The sequence below is a fragment of the Myxine glutinosa genome, chromosome 1 (genome assembly GCF_964187855.1).
Source record: "Myxine glutinosa chromosome 1, kmMyxGlut1.1, whole genome shotgun sequence".
NCBI lineage: Eukaryota > Metazoa > Chordata > Myxini > Myxiniformes > Myxinidae > Myxine > Myxine glutinosa.
In genome coordinates, this window is record NC_136261.1 from 73,311,801 (window position 1) to 73,331,051 (window position 19,251).

The 19,251-nt window shown below is 44.7% G+C and overlaps 1 protein-coding gene across 1 annotated transcript in view; it reads left to right on the forward strand.

Moving 5' to 3' along the window:
* LOC144891010 (uncharacterized) overlaps positions 1-7,912 on the forward strand; it is a 33,797-nt gene extending 25,885 nt beyond the window's left edge. The window contains exons 3-4 of the mRNA XM_078773021.1: positions 2,915-3,002; positions 4,959-7,912. Coding sequence (XP_078629147.1) covers positions 2,915-3,002; positions 4,959-6,207 — 1,337 coding nt within the window. The 3' untranslated portion in view covers positions 6,208-7,912. The remainder of the gene's footprint in view (positions 1-2,914; positions 3,003-4,958) is intronic.
* The last annotated feature ends 11,339 nt before the right edge of the window (positions 7,913-19,251 follow it).

The following is a 19,251-nucleotide window of genomic DNA, read 5'->3' on the forward strand; positions in this document are numbered from 1 at the left end:
CGCTGGTGTACGCAAGCCTCGCGACGAAGACAGGGTCGCCGAAGTAGTCCGCCAAGTCGTTGCCTTTCTCACGCAGGAAAATTTCACTGACGCAGCTGGAGGACGCGGTTCAGAATTTGGCCCCGGGATAGCCAATGCACCTCGGTGTAGTACAAAAGATGAGTGTATGCAGCACCGATGTCTTCACAGAAGACCTGGAAGAGGCGGTGGTTGAGAGCCCGAGCGCGGATGAAGTTCACTGCTGTAACAACGATAGCCATTACATCACCGAGCTCCTTGGGGAGCGTCTTGGTCGCAAGGGCGTAGCGATGGAGCACACAGTGTGTCACGATGATGTCGGGGCACTTGTCTTTCACCAGCGCAACGAACCCGGATCGCTTTCCCATCATCGCCGGGGCCCCATCCATACACAACGATCCGAGCTTCGTCCACTCGATGCCGTTTTCTTCCATGAAATGGTTCACGATATTCATAATGTCCACCGATTTGGTTGTTGTTTTGAGAGGAGAACAGAACAGGAACTCTTCCTTTACAGCAAATCCCGCCAAGTAGCGTGCAAAAACCAGCAATTGACTGCAGCTCGCTGCGTCGGTGGATTCGTCGAGTTGCAAGCTGAAACGGCAGCGCGATTCCCGGAGTTCTTGTGTGACCTGAGCCACAATATCCTTTGACATGTCTTCAATTCTGCGCTTGATGGTGTTGTTGCACAGGGGAACACTTTTGAGTTTCTTGGCCTCCTCGGGTCCGCAAACCAAGTTCGCCATCACCACGGCGCAGGGCTTTACAAGCGTTTGGCCAAACGTATGAGCCTTTTTGTCTTTTGCAATGAGGAGCGCTACTTCGTAGGAGGCTTCAAGGATAGGCTTCGTCGACGGTTGGAACCCGTGCTGAGTCAAGCTACCCTTCGCCATGAAGCGAGCTTTCTTGCTTCGGAACACGTCTTCAGAGTCGTTCTGATGAGTCGGATGGGTGCTGGCGAGGTGGGCTTTTAGCTTCGATGGCTCCATCGACGCCTCCGCCAGCACTTTGTAACACAGAACGCATTGCGGACGTTCAGTCCCATCCTTCTCCACAAACTTCCTGAACCCCCACTTGATGTACGAATCATCGTATTTGCGCTTCTTAGACATCATGGATTGCGGTCTGAATCTGTGAAAAAAAATATATATATATATGATGTTGATATAAATTATATGATATATCAGATTTTATTTCAACAAAAAGTACTCTAGTTTTGACTTTCAGAAACGTCTCATGAACCCCCTGGGATGGACTCACGCACCCCCTGGGGGTTCATGCACCCCAGTTAGGGAACCCCATAGCGTCATTATTTAGACTCTAAATAATGCGGCAACCTTAGTTGCTTGAGTGCCTCGTGGCAGTCCACGATCCACTTCTTCCTCATCACTTACTTCGCTTTTGAATATTAAAATTCGAACATTAAAATTATGCTGAGTGGTCTTCTTCTTCTTTCAAGGCTGCGGGGTAGCATTATTAGCTGACTGTGGGTATACAGCTGATGCATTGCCCTTAGTAGGTTAGGGCAGGAATTTGTAATTTGTTCATGATGTCGGCGATAGCTCGCCTACTCTTGGTGAAGAACACGGTGGGATCTTTAACATCCAACAACTAATGCCAGCAGACATCAGAGGGATGGCACACATATTTATGATTAGCCCATGCAGAGTGGTGATATATATAACACGCTGTGCCATGACTTCCCTCATCATTCAGACAGGCAGGCTGTAGCCTCTTCCCTTTCTTTAACCTTGAAAAAAAAATCACAAACTGGTCTAACAATTGGAACATGTCTTTCAATCCTGACAAATCTCACACTCTCACTATCTCTCTCTGAAAATACCATCTGGCAAACCCTCGATTTTCCAATCCTCTTGAGGAAGCTCAGTCATTCAAACTCCTGGGTCTCACTATGAGCCACGATCTTTCTTGGGCAAACCACATTTCAAAGTTGGCCTCCAATGCCAGCTGGCGACTGGGCATCCTCTGTTGTACAAAGTCCTTCCCGAGCACACCTGAACTCCTATCCACCTACAAGGCCTTAATCCGTAGCTTGATGGAGTACTGCTCTCCCCTCTGGGCTGGCTCCGTGCCTCTCACCTTGCTCAGCTTGATGTCGTGGAAACCAAGGCCTTCAAGATCATTGGAATCTCCCACTCTGAAGATGAGTATGGGTCTAGCATTTCACCATCACAAGCAGGCCAGTGGTCTGCCTTTTACTGCCTCCTTTCTGGTCCTGCACCCTCTTCTCTTTCCATGCTTTGTCCCCCTCCACTCTCCACGCCCCCAGGTTTCTACAGGGCTCACATGGTCCGCCATCAACCCTCTTATGGTAAAATTACCAAAATCCAGGATCACTGCTCACCTCTCATTTGTTCCTTTTTTTTCTCACCTGTAGAATCAACTTCCACATCCTCTTCAATCTCATTCTTCCCTCCCGGTCTTCGACAGTTGTTCACCACCATCTCAGATCCTCAACAATCCAAAAACATCATTTTTTCTTCCCCGCCTTAACCCCACCCAAATCCCTCCTCCCTCCAATTTTCCCTCCTTGGAGTTTCATTCTGTATCCATCTTGTCCACCCCATGCATCATCTGTGTCCATCTTGTCCACCCCATGTATGTGTGTTTTGCATCCTGTTTTTGTCTGTTATATCCTCATCCGTTCAGTATACCAGCTCATCCATGAGCCTCGACTATATACAGTATACCAATTTTTAAAAACTTATTAACATAAAATGTTGATTGGTATTTATTGGATGTGAAGCTTTAATTCTTCTTTTCAAGCCGCAGTTGCCTCTCGGGCAATGGAAACATCTGCTTCATGTGCCATGTTTGCGTTTGCCTTGCATTGAAAATATCTCGTTTTATTCCTTCACTTCTCTATGTTCCTTAGGCGCAGCACTGCAAGCTGGACAAGCAGAGACGCTTCATATTGATGGCACAGATTTTGTCTTTGGACAAACCCCAATGGCAGTTTGCAGGTTGGATTACATGAACTTTCAATGAAATGATCTCCTCCTATCATGGTTTCTACAATGTGTACAAACTGGGCGCAATTTTGACCTTCCCACAATCCTCGTTTCCATTGTATACATATTGTTGGCGTCCGTTAAAATGATTCTTCTTGGAGATGGGGGTGTTTTTGTTTTTATGAAACAAAATTTTATAAACACGGTTGAGGCCATAGAAGAGTTTGAGTAGCATGGAAGGGGGAACACCAGCAGCAGAGTAGAAGTGAGAGTGAGATCAAAGGGGAGGACATGGGGTAAACAAGCTGCACACAGCAAGAGAAAGGGAAAAGCAGGAATGAAACATAAAAGGAACCAAGCAACTAAGAACTTCTATCCAAGAAGATGAGGCAAGTTGTTTGAAGGCAACTACTGCCCCACCACAGGATTCTGTGTACCAGGGCTGAGCGGACGAGGCGATTTATTAACGATTATTAACGATTTATTTATTAACGACTAGCAGAAGTACCCGGCATTGCCGGGCGGGGGAGGGGAGGGGGAGGGGAGGGGAACGAGGGGGGGGGGGAGCGAGCCCCTTGGCAAAGCGAGCGATTTTTTTTTTCATAGCATCATAGCGTTCCATAGCGTCATAGCGATTATTTTTTTTCACAGCGTTCATAGCGTCATATCGTTCATAGCGTCATAGCGATTTTTTTTTCATAGCGTCATAGCGTTCATAGCGTCATATCGTTCATAGCGTTTCATAGCGTCATAGCGATTTTTTTTTTCATAGCGTCATAGCGTCATAGCGTTCATAGCATCATATCGTTCATAGCGTCATCACGTGCGAGCTCTGAGCGTCATAGCGATTTTTTTTTTTCATAGCGTCATATCGTCATAGCGTTCATAGCGTCATCACGTGATCGCTCTGAGCGAATCAGCGCCCACCTGCACTGATTCCGTTGATTCCGTGCGCTGAAATGCGCTGAGGTAAATATGAATAAAAAATATGGATCGTCAAATATTTTGAGTTCGGCCATGTTCGTCCCAGGCTCAATGGCCATGTCTATGCCAAATATCAAGCACGTAAGCCTCTCCGTTTAGGAGTCTATCGGTAACATTACACACACACACACACACACACACACACACACACAAACTGTGTTTTATATATATAGATTGAGTCGATTTATTGATTTATGTACAATCGATTTTTTTTTTCTAACTTTGTTTTTATATTTCTTTATTCCAAGGCCATAACGATTATATTTTAGGGTTGTCCATCAGGCGTCTGTCCAATACGTCCACCCATCCATCTGTTATTCATTTTTTGCTACCATGATAACTTGCGAACCACTGAAGAGATTTCATCACACAAAGTTTAACTGTTTCAGTTTTGGGTTCAACAGGTCAAAGTTAAAAGGTTATGTGTCATTTGAGCGATAATTTTACAATCTATAACTTGTTTAAAAAGCATGTGATGTTGTCTCTCTTGTATTTATCTCTTCTTTTTTCTCTCTCTTTCTTTTTTTCTGTCACACTCTGTCATGTGGCCCTTAATTTTTGCATGTGACCTTTAATTGAAATCAAACGTACCAGTGGGTTGACTTCTAACGTGGGCGGAGGCATATCTGTCCATGCATTTGCATCAAATTATATTTTATAGTTGTATTTACTTATGTTTTATCAACATTCTCAGACTTTCATTTTCATGGGTATAAACTCTTCCCTCCAAACCTCCACAATCTTCCTTACTTTCCTACGTGACACGCCCTCTCTCCTCCCAACCCGACCTTCCATCGCTCCTTGTCCGTGCATAACGTGCAGATGACCGTCATCAAGAGTGTTGGTAATAGTGTAAATGTTGTAGAGGATTGCAGTACTACTACGATATTTTGTCTCTTGAAGATGGAATAGATTAGTATCAAGTGTTTTATTTGAGAGTTGTGAAATTTTCTAATATTTTGCCTATTTTTCTTGTTTTTTCAGATCCCATTTTGTGGCCCTGGCACATTATAATAAACTCTCTGAGCAGGTGCTTGCTCACAAAATTCTAGCAGCAAATGAAGAACAACGACTGCAATTGTTGGAGTCGTTTTATTCCAGCCAGTACACAGAGCTTCTCAAAACTCGGCCGAAGGTGTTATGCAAGTCGCGTGGGAAGATTACAACAACACGGACGAGAATCTTAGTCCATAAAGCTGAGAAGTCTTGCCATCCGTTCTCGAGTGATGGCGAGAGCAGCTCATGTGAGGGTCCAGTCCAGAGAACTGAAACGTCTGAAAAATTGATCAGGCCAAAGTCTTCTTCTCGGTGTGAGCCAGTCAGGAAGAATACAACGACCAAACCGCAAAGGGTTTCCTGGAAAACTAGGAAATGTAGGCGATTATTGGACACTGATGAGGACAGCAGCATGTCTGATGGCGTTGAGCCCGGTGGCAAAAGGGACGGAATGATGGAAAAGGTTGCAGAAACTCAGCAAGTGTGTGCCAATGAACCAAGATCTTCCTTTCCTCTGTGTTTTGACATTCGGGGGGCTCATGGCACAGAGGAAACGGCAAAATCAAATGCAGTACGTGTGCCCGCTGACCCATCTGTCAGTACAATAGCAGATGCCACTTACACAAAATCAAAGGCCAGCAATACATCAAAAGATCAGCATGGTAAACAACTTTCAGACTGTCAACCTGAACAAGGTGGTCGAGATGAACTTGCTGAACTCTTGGGAGACACATCAATCCTCAACTCTTTGTTCACAGCATCACAAAAGAGAAGGCCTTCCTCGGGGAATAGAATAAGAAATATCAACTACCGTCAAAGAATAGCAAAAGGAGATGAAGAGGACAAAACTGGAAATTCGAATACAAGAACTACGAATGTAGATACCGAAGCCATTTGTGACTTCAATCGTGGGGTTTGCTCTGTCATGGAAAATGTAGAGGCCTTCAGTAGTTGGAACAATTTGGGAAATGGTGCAGAAGTGACTCCGCGTGTAAACTGTGAACAGTGTGACGATTCGGGCAGTGGAGTTTTTGCACCCAGACGACAGGATGTGATGGACGACTTCATCGCACAGTTGCTGAACAACCCCAATATGAGTTGTCCGACAGATCCACAGAGGCATAAGCAAACAGCACAAGTCCACCGTCCCAATGGGTCCTCGTCGGACGACAGTTGGGATCCGAGAATGTGGCGAAGGAACGAAAGCTTTTTCCTCCGCAGGAGAGAGGAAAAATGAGTTTAGCTTTCGGTTCAGCTTGAGCCAAGCTTAAACCCGCTAGGCCTTTAAATCGTTAATGCGCTGCCATTATGCTCTCTGTTGATAATGATCAGGATGGAATGTGATCATCCTGTATGTTTGTCGACACAATTATTTTATTTTCGATTTTAAACACACACACACACACACACACACACACACACACACACACACACACACACACACACACACACACACACACACACTATCTTAAGTGAAAATACATTTAAGGCACTGCTACCACCAACACATGCCACAAAGATTCGAGTTTCACAAAGTGAGTGGCAGAACAATTATTATACAAATTACTCGAGCTCAGGAATTAGGTTAACGTCAAATGGTGGATTTGTTTTTTTTCTGAGGAATGTGCCCGAAGCTATTGGCGTTTTCAAAAGGCAAAGTACCCTGAATGTGAATTGCTCATGCAATTCGCAAAGCCAAGAAACACGTGTTGAATTGCAGCGGTTTTATAGGCAAGGCCCGCTGGATCCAGCCTTAGCAGGCCAAAGAGGCTAGGCTCCGAAGCGCTGGCGGTTTGCCTGTTCGAGCAAAGAGGATTTGGAAACAGGTGGCGAGGCGGATGCCACAGAACGAGAGTACAATTTCGTCCAATTCTCACAAGCTGTGCCAACCATGGCGAGCTCTTTTATACATGGTCTGTTACCAATCTGCACTTTCACCTTCTTTACTGCTGAGTCCCCCCCCCCCCCCCCCTTCCCCTTTTTTCCGACCATCCGCGACTTCCCCGCTTTTCGTTGGCAGACTCTACCTCATTCTAAGCTGCGAGGATTTTAGCTGCATGGTGGGACGTTTTGACGAGACCAGGCAGCACGCAGCTGCAAGCGGCATGCTAGATATTTAAGAGTTTGGGAAAACTGGATGGAGACTTTGTTTTTATGGACTTTTGACTTTGCTATGTGCAAGTGTAGTTTTTTATAAATGAAAATGGAGGTCCTTGCCTTTTCCCAGGTCTTTGTTGATAATTTTTCTGTTCACTCACACTGCTCCTTCAATTGTAAATCTCATCTCTGAATTAGCTTTGTAGCTTATGAAAGCAGGGGTCTTTTTGCATACTTGTGCCTGCACCTTCTAATTTTAATTACTCCAGTTGTGATATTTTTGAGAGGCCAACCCCTGCTCTGCGGGGAAAAATGGCCTCCAAAGGTGGTTTTTCTTTTTGTGATATTTTGAGAAGACCTGCCTCCTTCTTGGTCTTGCACCCTCTGCCCTCTCTCTACCCCATTCCTCCCCCCAGGTATCTGCAGGGCACACGTGGTCCACCAGCAATTCCCATCTGGTGCAACTCCAAACATCCAGAATCACTGCTCACCCCACTTATTTGTCCCTCTTCTTTTTCTGTCTGTGGAACCAACTTCTACATTCTCTTCAATCTCATTCTTCCTTCCAGGTCTTCAAGGCAGCTGTTCAACACCATCTCAGAACGTCCAAATTTGGCTTCTGTATCTATATTGTCCACCCCTTACGTTCTCCCCTACCCCTCGTTACCGGCCTCCCTTGTTGCCCGTTTTCTCCCTCGGCCCTGCTGTTGGCATTTCCCCGTTCTCTTTCTGCTGTTCCTTTTGTTATGTCGCGTCCTGATCCGTTCTGTGTTCTAGCTCTTCCACGAGCCTCAACTCTGTATACAAAAAAAGTAAAGTAACTTGGATGACCGAGGGCAACGACACTGAGGCACTTCCTTCTTTATTTTTGATTGAAGCATTACTTTTTTTTGTCATAAATGACATCATGGGATCTTTAAAGTCGACCAACTAATGCTGGCAGATAGGACACCCAGTTTAACATCCATGCGAGGGACTGCACACATTGATGCCTCATCCAGCCTGAAAAACACCAGGGTGACAGTTTAGAACTGTGTCGGGATTCAAACCCAAGCTACAGAGTCAGAGGCGAGTGCACATACCTCTCGGCTCGGCATGGGGAACCTCCAGTCCACTGGATGTTTTGATCTGGCCCGCTTTGTGATATTTTGTTCAGTATTTTAAGTGGCTTTATGTAGGAACTGCTGGCAAGATAATATGGAGGTATGCAGATTTGCCTCTGAGCTGTCCAGCCTGAGATTGAATCTCGACGCAGCTATAACCTGTCATCCTGGTATTTTGCATGCAGAGCGACTTATCAATGTATGCTTCATCCCTCGGATGGACATTAAACTGGGTGTCCCGTTTGCTGGCATTAGTTGGTGGACGTTAAGGACTCAATGGTTTCCTTCACGAAGAGAAGGCAATTTATCGCTGGCAAGCCTGACCAAATTACCAATTCCTAGTCGAGTATCCGTATCCTGTGTAGGAATGACGAACCATCCAGGTGGTAACCCGGAGAGGCCTAGCCAACAAAACTGCCTCAGCAGCCCTGTGAACCTACTGCACAAGGAGGAAAATTAGAATTATATAGGAATGTTTATATATATATATATATATATATATATATATATATATATATATATATATATATATATATATATACATACATACATACATACATACATACATACATACATACATACACTGTTCCAGAATCCAATGGCGGAAAGCTTTACACCACTGCAGTTGACGCTTGGCATTGCGCATGGTGATCTTTGGCGGCTTGTGTGCGGCTGCTCGGCCATGGAAACCCATTTCATGAAGCTCCCGACGAACAGTTGTTATGCTGACGTTGCTTCCAGAGGCAGTTTGGAACTCGGTAGTGAGTGCTGCAATCGGGGAATGACGATTTTTACGCACTTCAGCATTCGGGGGTCCCGTTCTGTGAGCTTGTGTAGCCTACCACGTCGTGGCTGAGCGATTGTTGCTCCTAGACGTTTCCACTTCACAATAACAGCACTTACAGTTGACAGGGCAGCTCGAGCAGGGCAGAAATTTAATGAACTGACTTGTTGGAAAGGTGGCATCCTATGACAGTGCCATGTTGAAAGGCACTGACCTCTTCAGTACGGCCCATTCTACTGCCAATGTTTGTCTATGGAGATTGCATGGTTGATTATATATTGCTGATTATATATATATGACAGTGCTTGATTATATATACCTGTCAGCAATAGGTGTGGCTGAAGCAGCCGAATCCACTAATTAGAAGGGGTGTCCACATACTTTTGTTCATGTAGTATATATATATATATATTTAAAAATATATATATATATATTGTTACGGATCCGGGGGATGGCACTCCCGTTAGCAAGGGGGGGTTAATCCCCTTGTCCTGTTAAGCTGGCCGTCCGACCGGTCCTGGGGGTATGACGTCACTTCCGGTCGATGGTAAGTAGGGTTGTAAGCCCAATTTGTCTTAATACCTAAGTACTACCACCGGCCGTAAGCGAGGAAATACTCCCACCCGGGCCGCAGCGTGGTTGGATTGCGCCGAGTGAAGCGAGCTGCGACTCGGGCTGTTACCAAGAGACTAAACCCGATTATAAAGCAGTTTGGCCAAAATCGCGCCACAGGTACTCAATCGAAAGAAGGGACTGAAGCGATCGGATGAGAATGAAACCAAAGAATGAGGAGGAACAGGTATTTATTAATTACTAGCTGAGGTACCCGGCTTCGCCCGGGTTGAATAAGAATAATACAAATATATGATGAAAAGAACATGTATATTTTAGAGCAATATCACAGTACATTTCCTACATGACGTTTTTTCAATTTTCAATTTCTCAAAACCTCTGGGTATACAACATTTCTGGTTTTCTTACTTGGTGCCAAGACATAAAGATTGCTTGGTTTTCCAAACCCTCGAGCAGCCCACGTACAGCTGGCCATGGGCAAACATTTGTTCTGTGAGGTTCAGGCTTACAACCTTCATTGATTGCCCCTGCGCCAGAAATATGTCTTGAAATATTCCTGAAATAAGTTGTTGACCTTTTGGCCTATGTTAACCTCAAAAATAATTGGTGGTTTAATTCAGTGATCTGACATGCAAATCCTCTTCAAATTTCAAGTCAATTAGATGAAAATTGACGATTTTAGAAATTTGGCCCATATTGATATTTCCACCTTTAGACCTCAAAAATAATTGGTGGTTGAATTAGGTGACCCGATATGCAAATCCTATCCAAATTTCAAGTCAATTGGATGAAAATGTAGGATTTTAAAAAAACTTCACCTTAAGTTGTTGACCTTTGGCCTATGTTTACTTTTTGGCCTATGCTGACCTCAAAAAGAATTGGTGGTTCAATTTCAGTGACCTGATATGCAAATCCTCTTCACATTTCAAGTCAATCAGATGAAAGTTGAGGATTTTAGAAATTTGAAATTGTTGTTGACTTTTGGCCTATGTTGCTCTTTTGGCCTATGTTGCTCTTTTGGCCTATGGTGATCTCAAAAATAGTTGTTGGTTGAATTCAGTTTGCTGATATTTAAATCCCATTCAAATTTCAAGTGAATCGGATGAAAATTGAGGATTTTAGAAACTGAAAAAAAAGTGGTTGACCTTTGGCCTACGTTGACCTTTTGGCCTACGCCGATCAAAAATAGTTGGTGGTTTAATTCAGTAAGCCGATATGTAAATCCTATTCAAAGTTCAAGTCAATAGGATGAAAATTAAGGACTTTAGATTTGAGGCTGACGACTGTTGAGAAACTCAGTTGGGAGGTTTACTGCCTGATCTTTATGTCACTTTGTCAAGTGAATCATAATTTCTTTCATGACCGGGCAGCGAACGTCATTATATGCGACATTACGTCACTCCTACGGACGTGAAAACATTTGTTTTCCTTAAAAATATATTTAAAATAAATAAAATAGTACATAAATTAACAATAAAAGAAGCTAAACAACAATTTAAAATACAATAAAAAGCACATTAAAAATATATAAATATGTACGTACAGTATACTGTACGTACGCGCAACTGCTGGTTCCCATTCAAAACAGAGGCGACGTACAGTATTCCTTTACTGTGTTTGTGTTAGCCATGGGTCCGAAGAAGGATAATGCTAGTGTTTCCAAGCGTAATGTGGTTACGATGGACGATAAGGTAAATCTGATTAAAAGGTGGAAAAGTGTCGGTGATAGCGCATAGACCTTATCGCGAATCGGAACCGCAATGCGTCATGGGATCGGAAAGGGGCAATAGCGCCGCCACAAACTACACCATGGAATTGCAGCTGGCCCGGTTTTTTAAACCATTGATATTAAAATAAAAAGTAGCTTATAACCACCAGGATTTTATGCCGATTCCGAATCTGTGTCTAAAACGTTTCTCCGATGTGTAGTTATTGGGTTATAAGCGGACATCCAGACAGACACACAGACACTCCTCCTTTATTTATATAGAAGATTTACACAAAACCAAAGAAAGAGAAACAAAAGTAATTTACAGCAGTGAAAGCAGATACACAGGGCAAGTCTTAAACAGTCTTAATTATGGAACACCAGACAACACAAAGGACAGACCACGGACTTACACGACAAAGGGAAATTGCAGGCAGGAATGGCTGGCCGAAGGAGAAGGGTCCATGCAGAACAGCAGCGCTGGAAGGTTCGGGCGGGAAAGCGCAGCAGAGAGGTCCGCTCCAGCTCCACGCTCCGGGCTGGAAGCGAGCAGCCGGCGGCTCCACGTATTCAGTTTCTGAAGGCAGGGGCTTTCTGAAGCAGCTCCGCGCAGCTCGTCTCTCCTGCCTTCTCACCGGCTCTCGTACCTTGTTCGTCCCACTCACTCAACTCTCACTCAACTGGCCCTCCACCGACTCCTTCTCACCGACTCTCGTGCTCCCTCACTCCTCTGCGTAAGCAGTCCCTCGCAGTCGCTTTTATTGCTCGTCGCCGTATCAAGCCGCAGGCTGCGAGGGCACGCCTACCGGTTCGCTCACCGCGGTGCTGGTTGGTGGTTAAGGCTGGCTGACTCCACCTCCGACGATGATGACGTGCCACGCCCGTGATTTGGCGGCTCCTCCCCCCTTCTTCTCCGAGATGGAGCACATGGGCAATGGCGTCTTGCGGGATAGAAAACCATTCGTACTGCTTTTGAAGGGAACGAAAGGGACCTATCTTATTTGATAAATGCAACATAGAGTCAAACTATTGAAAAAACAGCCTTACCTGAAACATAATAATGAAATAACTATGAAGAGGGCCTATGGTTCGCTACGTGTTGTTCATGGACTAATTAGGGGACGACCTTTGATCTTAACAAGGAAATGGAGGTATTTACAAAGAAAATTATTTACAAAGGGTATATTTACAACAATTTACAAAGTGCAGGGTTCTCAAAACCCCAACACAGCACCCTCATTCCTCCAGGCACGTCCCGGGCCGAAAAAACTTTAACTTAATGTGACACTCAGATGCAGTTACCCTCTACGATTAACCTCACCCTTGAGTGCGACAGTTTTAAAACAACGAAGTATGTCCCCCTGCTACGTTGCATCCTACCTAACAGATTCACACCCACAGGATAACCGAATTACGGAATTATTTTCAAACTACACATTTACGGTGGGAAGCATTATTTACAAGACACTTTGTATTTACACTGCAACCCAGGACCTGTCTTTCTTGGGAAACAAAAATAATCCTGCGGGAGGGAGGAAAAGCATGCACTGCACCGCACCGATACACTACCCTCACATGCCCGGGGATGCAGAATTGATATTGCAATGCATCCCCGAGCATGCAAGCACCAAAAACACCAATGACAAGCACCATCAAGCACCATCCAGTGCACAGTCATACATTTCAATGAAAACAACACAAACTGTTGCCCGGTTCTTCTTGCTGCTCCCCCTGCTGGCCGATGTTCCTGATGTTCTTTTTCTTGCTGTTGACTCTTGTGGCTTGCTGCCTATTTGACAATAATAATAAAACGCACAAAACGTGTCCATTTTTATTTATGGCCCACAGGGGCCAACTATGGGTGGTCCACCTGTAGGGCAAAAGGGGCCACCTCACCGTGGTCCGCAAGCCAACTCTTCTCTGGCCATCATGGCCGGTCCCAGCAGAGGGGCCAGGCCCCAGCACGTGGGGTCCATAAGGGTGTGGTGCTTGGTCCAGGCAGCTGGCAGCAGGAATGCAGGCACACAACTGCGGCTCCCGCATGCTTTCCCCTCAGTGCCCAGAGAGCATGGTCCATGGGTGGGGAGGAAGACAAAGCAGAGTCAGCGATGGGTAAGGGCGCAAGGGTACACATTAAAACAAGGCAATGCAGAGTGAGGTGCGCATGGGGAGCGAGCGGAGAAAGCCCATCCCTACCGTACGTCACCCTCCCTGTCACCTAATCTACCCTTGCCCCTTACCCCATATTTACCAAATTTACACATTTACCAATTCGACACGACGTCTCATCCTCCCCATATCTCCCCTAATACCAAATTCATCCACAATCCCAATTTCTAACCAAATTTGCCATCACCCAATTCATCATCAATCCCTCTTAAGGAGGAAGAGATGGAACAACAACACAATGTCACACCCACGTCATGATGCGTCTCACATTCCCAAAAACATTTGCAACAAATCACCTGGTGTGGATTCATGTTATCACCTCAGGTGAGTGGATGTAGATGGTGCGAGGAGATTTCAATCCTAACTATCCTCTAAATGACTAACGTTCTTTACACTACCCGGGGTCTTTCCCTGCAAAACCATTGGCCACTTTACTCTATGCGGTTCTAAAAACCGAACTCCCATTGACCAAACTGTGGTGCTCCTCAATTTGGGGTCTCACTCCCCCGATTCAACTCCCTGTGCCTTTGCACAATTTCAGGACTGGGTCGTGTGGCGCTCCCAGCAGGTCCGCTCACCTGCACACCTCCGCCACTGCAGTTGCCTCCGAGCTTACCTGCTCCTTACCCTAACCTCCCCCCAGGAGGTTGTAAAATGTAAAATTATCTTCAAATGACACACAACCTTTTAACTTTGACCTGTTGAACCCAAAACTGAAACAGTTAAACTTTGTGTGATGAAATCTCTTCAGTGGTTCGCAAGTTATCATGGTAGCAAAAAATGAATAACAGATGGATGGGTGGACGTATTGGACAGACGCCTGATGGACAACCCTAAAATATAATCGTTATGGCCTTGGAATAAAGAAGTATAAAAACAAAGTTAGAAAAAAAAATCGATTGTTCATAAATCAATAAATCGACTCGTTAAATAAATAATAATAAATCGACTCCATCGTTAATAAATAAATCGTTAATAAATCGACTCGTCCTCAGCCCTGGTACACAGAATCCTGTGGTGGGTCAGTAGTTGCCTTCAAACAACTTGCCTCATCTTCTTGGATAGAAGTTCTTCGTTGCTTGGTGCCTTTCATGTTTCATTCCTGCTTTTCCCTTTCTGTGTACGGCTTGTTTACCCCATGTCCTCCCCTTTGATCTCACTCTCACTTCTACTCTGCTGCTGGTGTTCCCCCTTCCATGCTACTCAAATTCTTCTACGGCCACAACCATGTTTATAAAATTTTGTTTCATAAAAACAAAAACACCCCCATCTCCAAGAAGAATCATTTTAACGGACGCCAACAATATGTATACAATGGAAACGAGGATTGTGGGAAGGTCAAAATTGCGCCCAGTTTGTACACATTGTAGAAACCATGATAGGAGGAGATCATTTCATTGAAAGTTCATGTAATCCAACCTGCAAACTGCCATTGGGGTTTGTCCAAAGACAAAATCTGTGCCATCAATATGAAGCGTCTCTGCTTGTCCAGCTTGCAGTGCTGCGCCTAAGGAACATAGAGAAGTGAAGGAATAAAACGAGATATTTTCAATGCAAGGCAAACGCAAACATGGCACATGAAGCAGATGTTTCCATTGCCCGAGAGGCAACTGCGGCTTGAAAAGAAGAATTAAAGCTTCACATCCAATAAATACCAATCAACATTTTATGTTAATAAGTTTTAAAAAACTTGTATACTCGAAATAGTCGAGGCTCATGGATGAGCTGGTATACTGAACGGATGAGGATATAACAGACAAAAACAGGATGCAAAACACACATACATGGGGTGGACACGATGGACATAGATGATGCATGGGGTGGACAAGATGGATACAGAATGAAACTCCAAGGAGGGAAAATTGGAGGGAGGAGGGATTTGGGTGGGGTTAAGGCAGGGAAGAAAAAATGATGTTTTTGGATTGTTGAGGATCTGAGATGGTGGTGAACAACTGTCGAAGACCGGGAGGGAAGAATGAGATTGAAGAGGATGTGGAAGTTGATTCTACAGGTGAGAAAAAAAAAGGAACAAATGAGAGTGACCAGTGATCCTGGATTTTGGTAATTTTACCATAAGAGGGTTGATGGCGGACCATGTGAGCCCTGTAGAAACCTGGGAGGGTGGAAGGGGACAAAGCATGGAAAGAGAAGAGGGTGCAGGACCAGAAAGGAGGCAGTAAAAGGCAGACCACTGGCCTGCTTGTGATGGTGAAATGCTAGACCCATACTCCTCTTCAGAGTGGGAGATTCCAAGGATCTTGAAGGCCTTGGTTTCCACGACATCAAGGTGAGAGGCACGGAGCCAGCCCAGAGGGGAGAGCAGTACTCCATCAAGCTACGGATTAAGGCCTTGTAGGTGGATAGGAGTTCAGGTGTGCTAGGGAAGGACTTTGTACAACAGAGGATGCCCAGTCGCCGGATGGCATTGGAGGCCAACTTTGAAATGTGGTTTGCCCAAGAAATATCGTGACTCATAGTGAGACCCAGGAGTTTGAATGACTGAGCTTCCTCAAGAGGATTGGAAAATCGAGGGTTTGCCAGATGGTATTTTCGGAGAAAGATAGTGAGAGTGTGAGATTTGTCAGGATTGAAAGACATGTTCCAATTGTTAGACGAGTTTGTGATTTTTTTTCAAGGTCTAAAGAAAGGGAAGAGGCTACAGCCTGCCTGTCTGAATGATGAGGGAAGTCATGGCACAGCGTGTTATATATATCACCACTCTGCATGGGCTAATCATAAATATGTGTGCCATCCCTCTGATGTCTGCTGGCATTAGTTGTTGGATGTTAAAGATCCCACCGTGTTCTTCACCAAGAGTCGGCGAGCTATCGCCGACATCATGAACAAATTACAAATTCCTGCCCTAACCTACTAAGGGCAATGCATCAGCTGTATACCCACAGTCAGCTAATAATGCTACCCCACAGCCTTGAAGGAAGAAAAAGACCACTCAGCATAATTTTAATGTTCGAATTTTAATATTCAAAAGCGAAGTAAGTGATGAGGAAGAAGTGGATCGTGGACTGCCACGAGGCACTCAAACAACGAAGGTTGCCGCATTATTTAGACGACGTCCCATGAATGGTCACGCCACCAACGGACAGCCACCAAATGCTACCTTCCATACAACCACCTGATGGTAAAGCTCCAGATGAGAGGCTCAATAAGGAAAACTTGAGCTTGGAGGAAAAATCTTCTTCGTTTGTTTGCAGCACAAGGCTGCGGGGTAGCATCAATGACTGAAGGCACTGCTATGCTGCTGATGCAAAGCCCTCTACAGGAGAAGGTAGGAATGTGGAATTTGTTCATGGTGCCGGGGATAGCTATATTACTCTTCACGAAGCGTACCATGGGATATTTAACGTTCACCAACTTGTGCTGACAGACAAGACGCCCGTTTCACGTCCATCTGCGTAATGGCACACACTGATGAATCACCCATCCTGTGAAGCACAGGGATAACGGTTTATAGCTGGGTTGGTAATCAAACCCAGGCTAGACAGGTTAGAGGTGTGCACTGTTACGTGCTCCTCCCCGACCACCTGGTCACGGTGTACCTTCGAGCCCCGAGAGGAGTCACGGCAGAAAAATGTGTTATTCTGTATGTCAAAGATCAATGGGGAAGCCACACCAATTGTTACTCACAAACAAATATTGTATTAAGATCACACAAGAATAGCAGTACAACAATAATAGTAATCAAAAGTACAATCAATATCCTATGATGGTACCATCAGTTTCATAATATATAACTCACTGTGATCCAAGTGAGTGAAACAAGAACATCCCCAATGTCTCTAATCCCCGGCTCCAAGCCAGAGTCGATCCACTCCAGCGATCGACAGATCAATGTCCAATCGAGACCAGAATCCCGTTGGGTTGGCAGGTACAGTCCGGCTGCCAAAGCTGTGCAAAGGCGCCCTCCAGGCGACAGAGATCACACCCTCGGGTATGGACGTTTCACCGGCTCACAGTCGGCGACACACAGACTTTCCACTCAAAAGCCACGTCACACACACACACCCCAGATCGATGTCTGAATGCGGTGAAAATGGTCGAAATGAGACGAAACCGTGAGCGAAGCGCAAGTCCTGCGCGAGTCAAAATGGCCGACGGCCTGGTCTCGTGGCGCAACGGCACGACGATGATTTTCTCCTGAATCGGTTGCAAAACCTGACACGCAGGTTAATCTGTCACAGCGATAACCACTCTGTCGCAGGAATCCCTTTCCTGGGAAACCCGAAAGTTCGCTAGTGACTGTTGTTCGCCAACGTTCGCTCCAGACCGCAAATAGCTCGGCTCCTTCTTGTCCGACTCACTCGCTCCGCCTTCTATTTTCTCCTCTTCCTCTTCGTCGTCCGGTTCCCGATCCGGTTTCCGGTTTATTTTAACTCTAACTTTTTTACCTTTTGAAAACAGTTCATGAACAATAAACCTTTTGAAAACAATAATAGTACATGGAATCAGAAATATTTACAGTGGATGAAAACCACCACAACGGAAGTGACGAATCCGTAACAGTACGTACTTCTAGGCAATCCTGTCAGCCCAAAGGAAAAAACAAGAAGATGTCATGCAGAGCACGATACTTGCAAAATCCCCCCCCCCCCCCAAAAGTTTCCATTGATACAGCAAATTGTCCATTTCATGAAGACTAAATTTTACCATCTTGATCAAAGCTTGCGTCAACAGGATGAAAAGTGACGATTTTTCAGATGAAAAATGATGATTTTAGAAGTTTGACCTTGAGTTGACCTTTGACCTCGACCTCAAAAATAGTTGGTTTCCCAATTCAGTGAGGCAATACACAAATGCTGTTCTATTTTCAAGTCAATCGGATGAAAATTGATGGGTTTTCAGGTGAAAATTAATGATTTTGGAAGTTTGACCTAGAGTTGACCTTTGACCTTTTGACCTCAAAAATAGTTTGTTTTCCTATTTAGTGACGATTTGCAAATGCTGTTCAATTTCCAAGTCGATCAGATGAAAATTGATGGTTCTTTCAGATGAAAATGTATTTTGGAAGTTTGACCTTCAGTTGACCTTTTGACCTCAATTAGTTTGTTTCCCAATTCAGTGAGGCAATATGCAAATTGTTATTCAATTTTCAAGTAAATCGGATGAAAATTGACTGCTTTTCAGATGAAAATTGACAATTTTGAAAATTTGACCTCAAGTTGACCTTTGACGTTTTGACCTCAAAAATACTTCATTTAGTGACTCAATATACAAATTCTATTCAATTTTCAAGTCAATCGGATTTAAAATGGCGATTTTAGAAATTTGAGCTCCAGGTGACCTTTGACCTCAAAATCAATAGGCTTCTCAATTGGCTCGACCGATACAACATGGTGAAGTTTCGTGACGATTGGTTTTGAATTGTGACCTGTAGGCCGGTGACAAACAGACAGACAGAACCACAAACGCAACCAACCAATATACTTGAAAAATCTTCGATTTTGCAAGTAATAAATGATCCTTTTTTGTAGAATGCATTCCATGCATGAAGTGTGGGGATGAGAATGAAGGGAAAAGATTCATGGACCAACTTAAGTGAAACTTGCTGGCAAGACAGAGATGCTCCCAGTCTACAAATTTGAAGGATCAAGTGGTTGTTGTTATTTTTCGTATGCAGCCTGTGGTTGTTGGTTGCATCATTCCTGGAAGTGCAGCTGTGCCGCTGATGCAGTGCCCTGTTATCCGAAAGGTGGTAGTTATTTTGCTTACCTGGGAAGGATGATAGGTTGCGGTAAACCTGGTGTTATTTCAATGGCACAACCGGGGCTCGAACTTAAGACCCTAAGATCTCAAGCCAGCCACCTTAACCGTTTAGCCAACACCATGCTT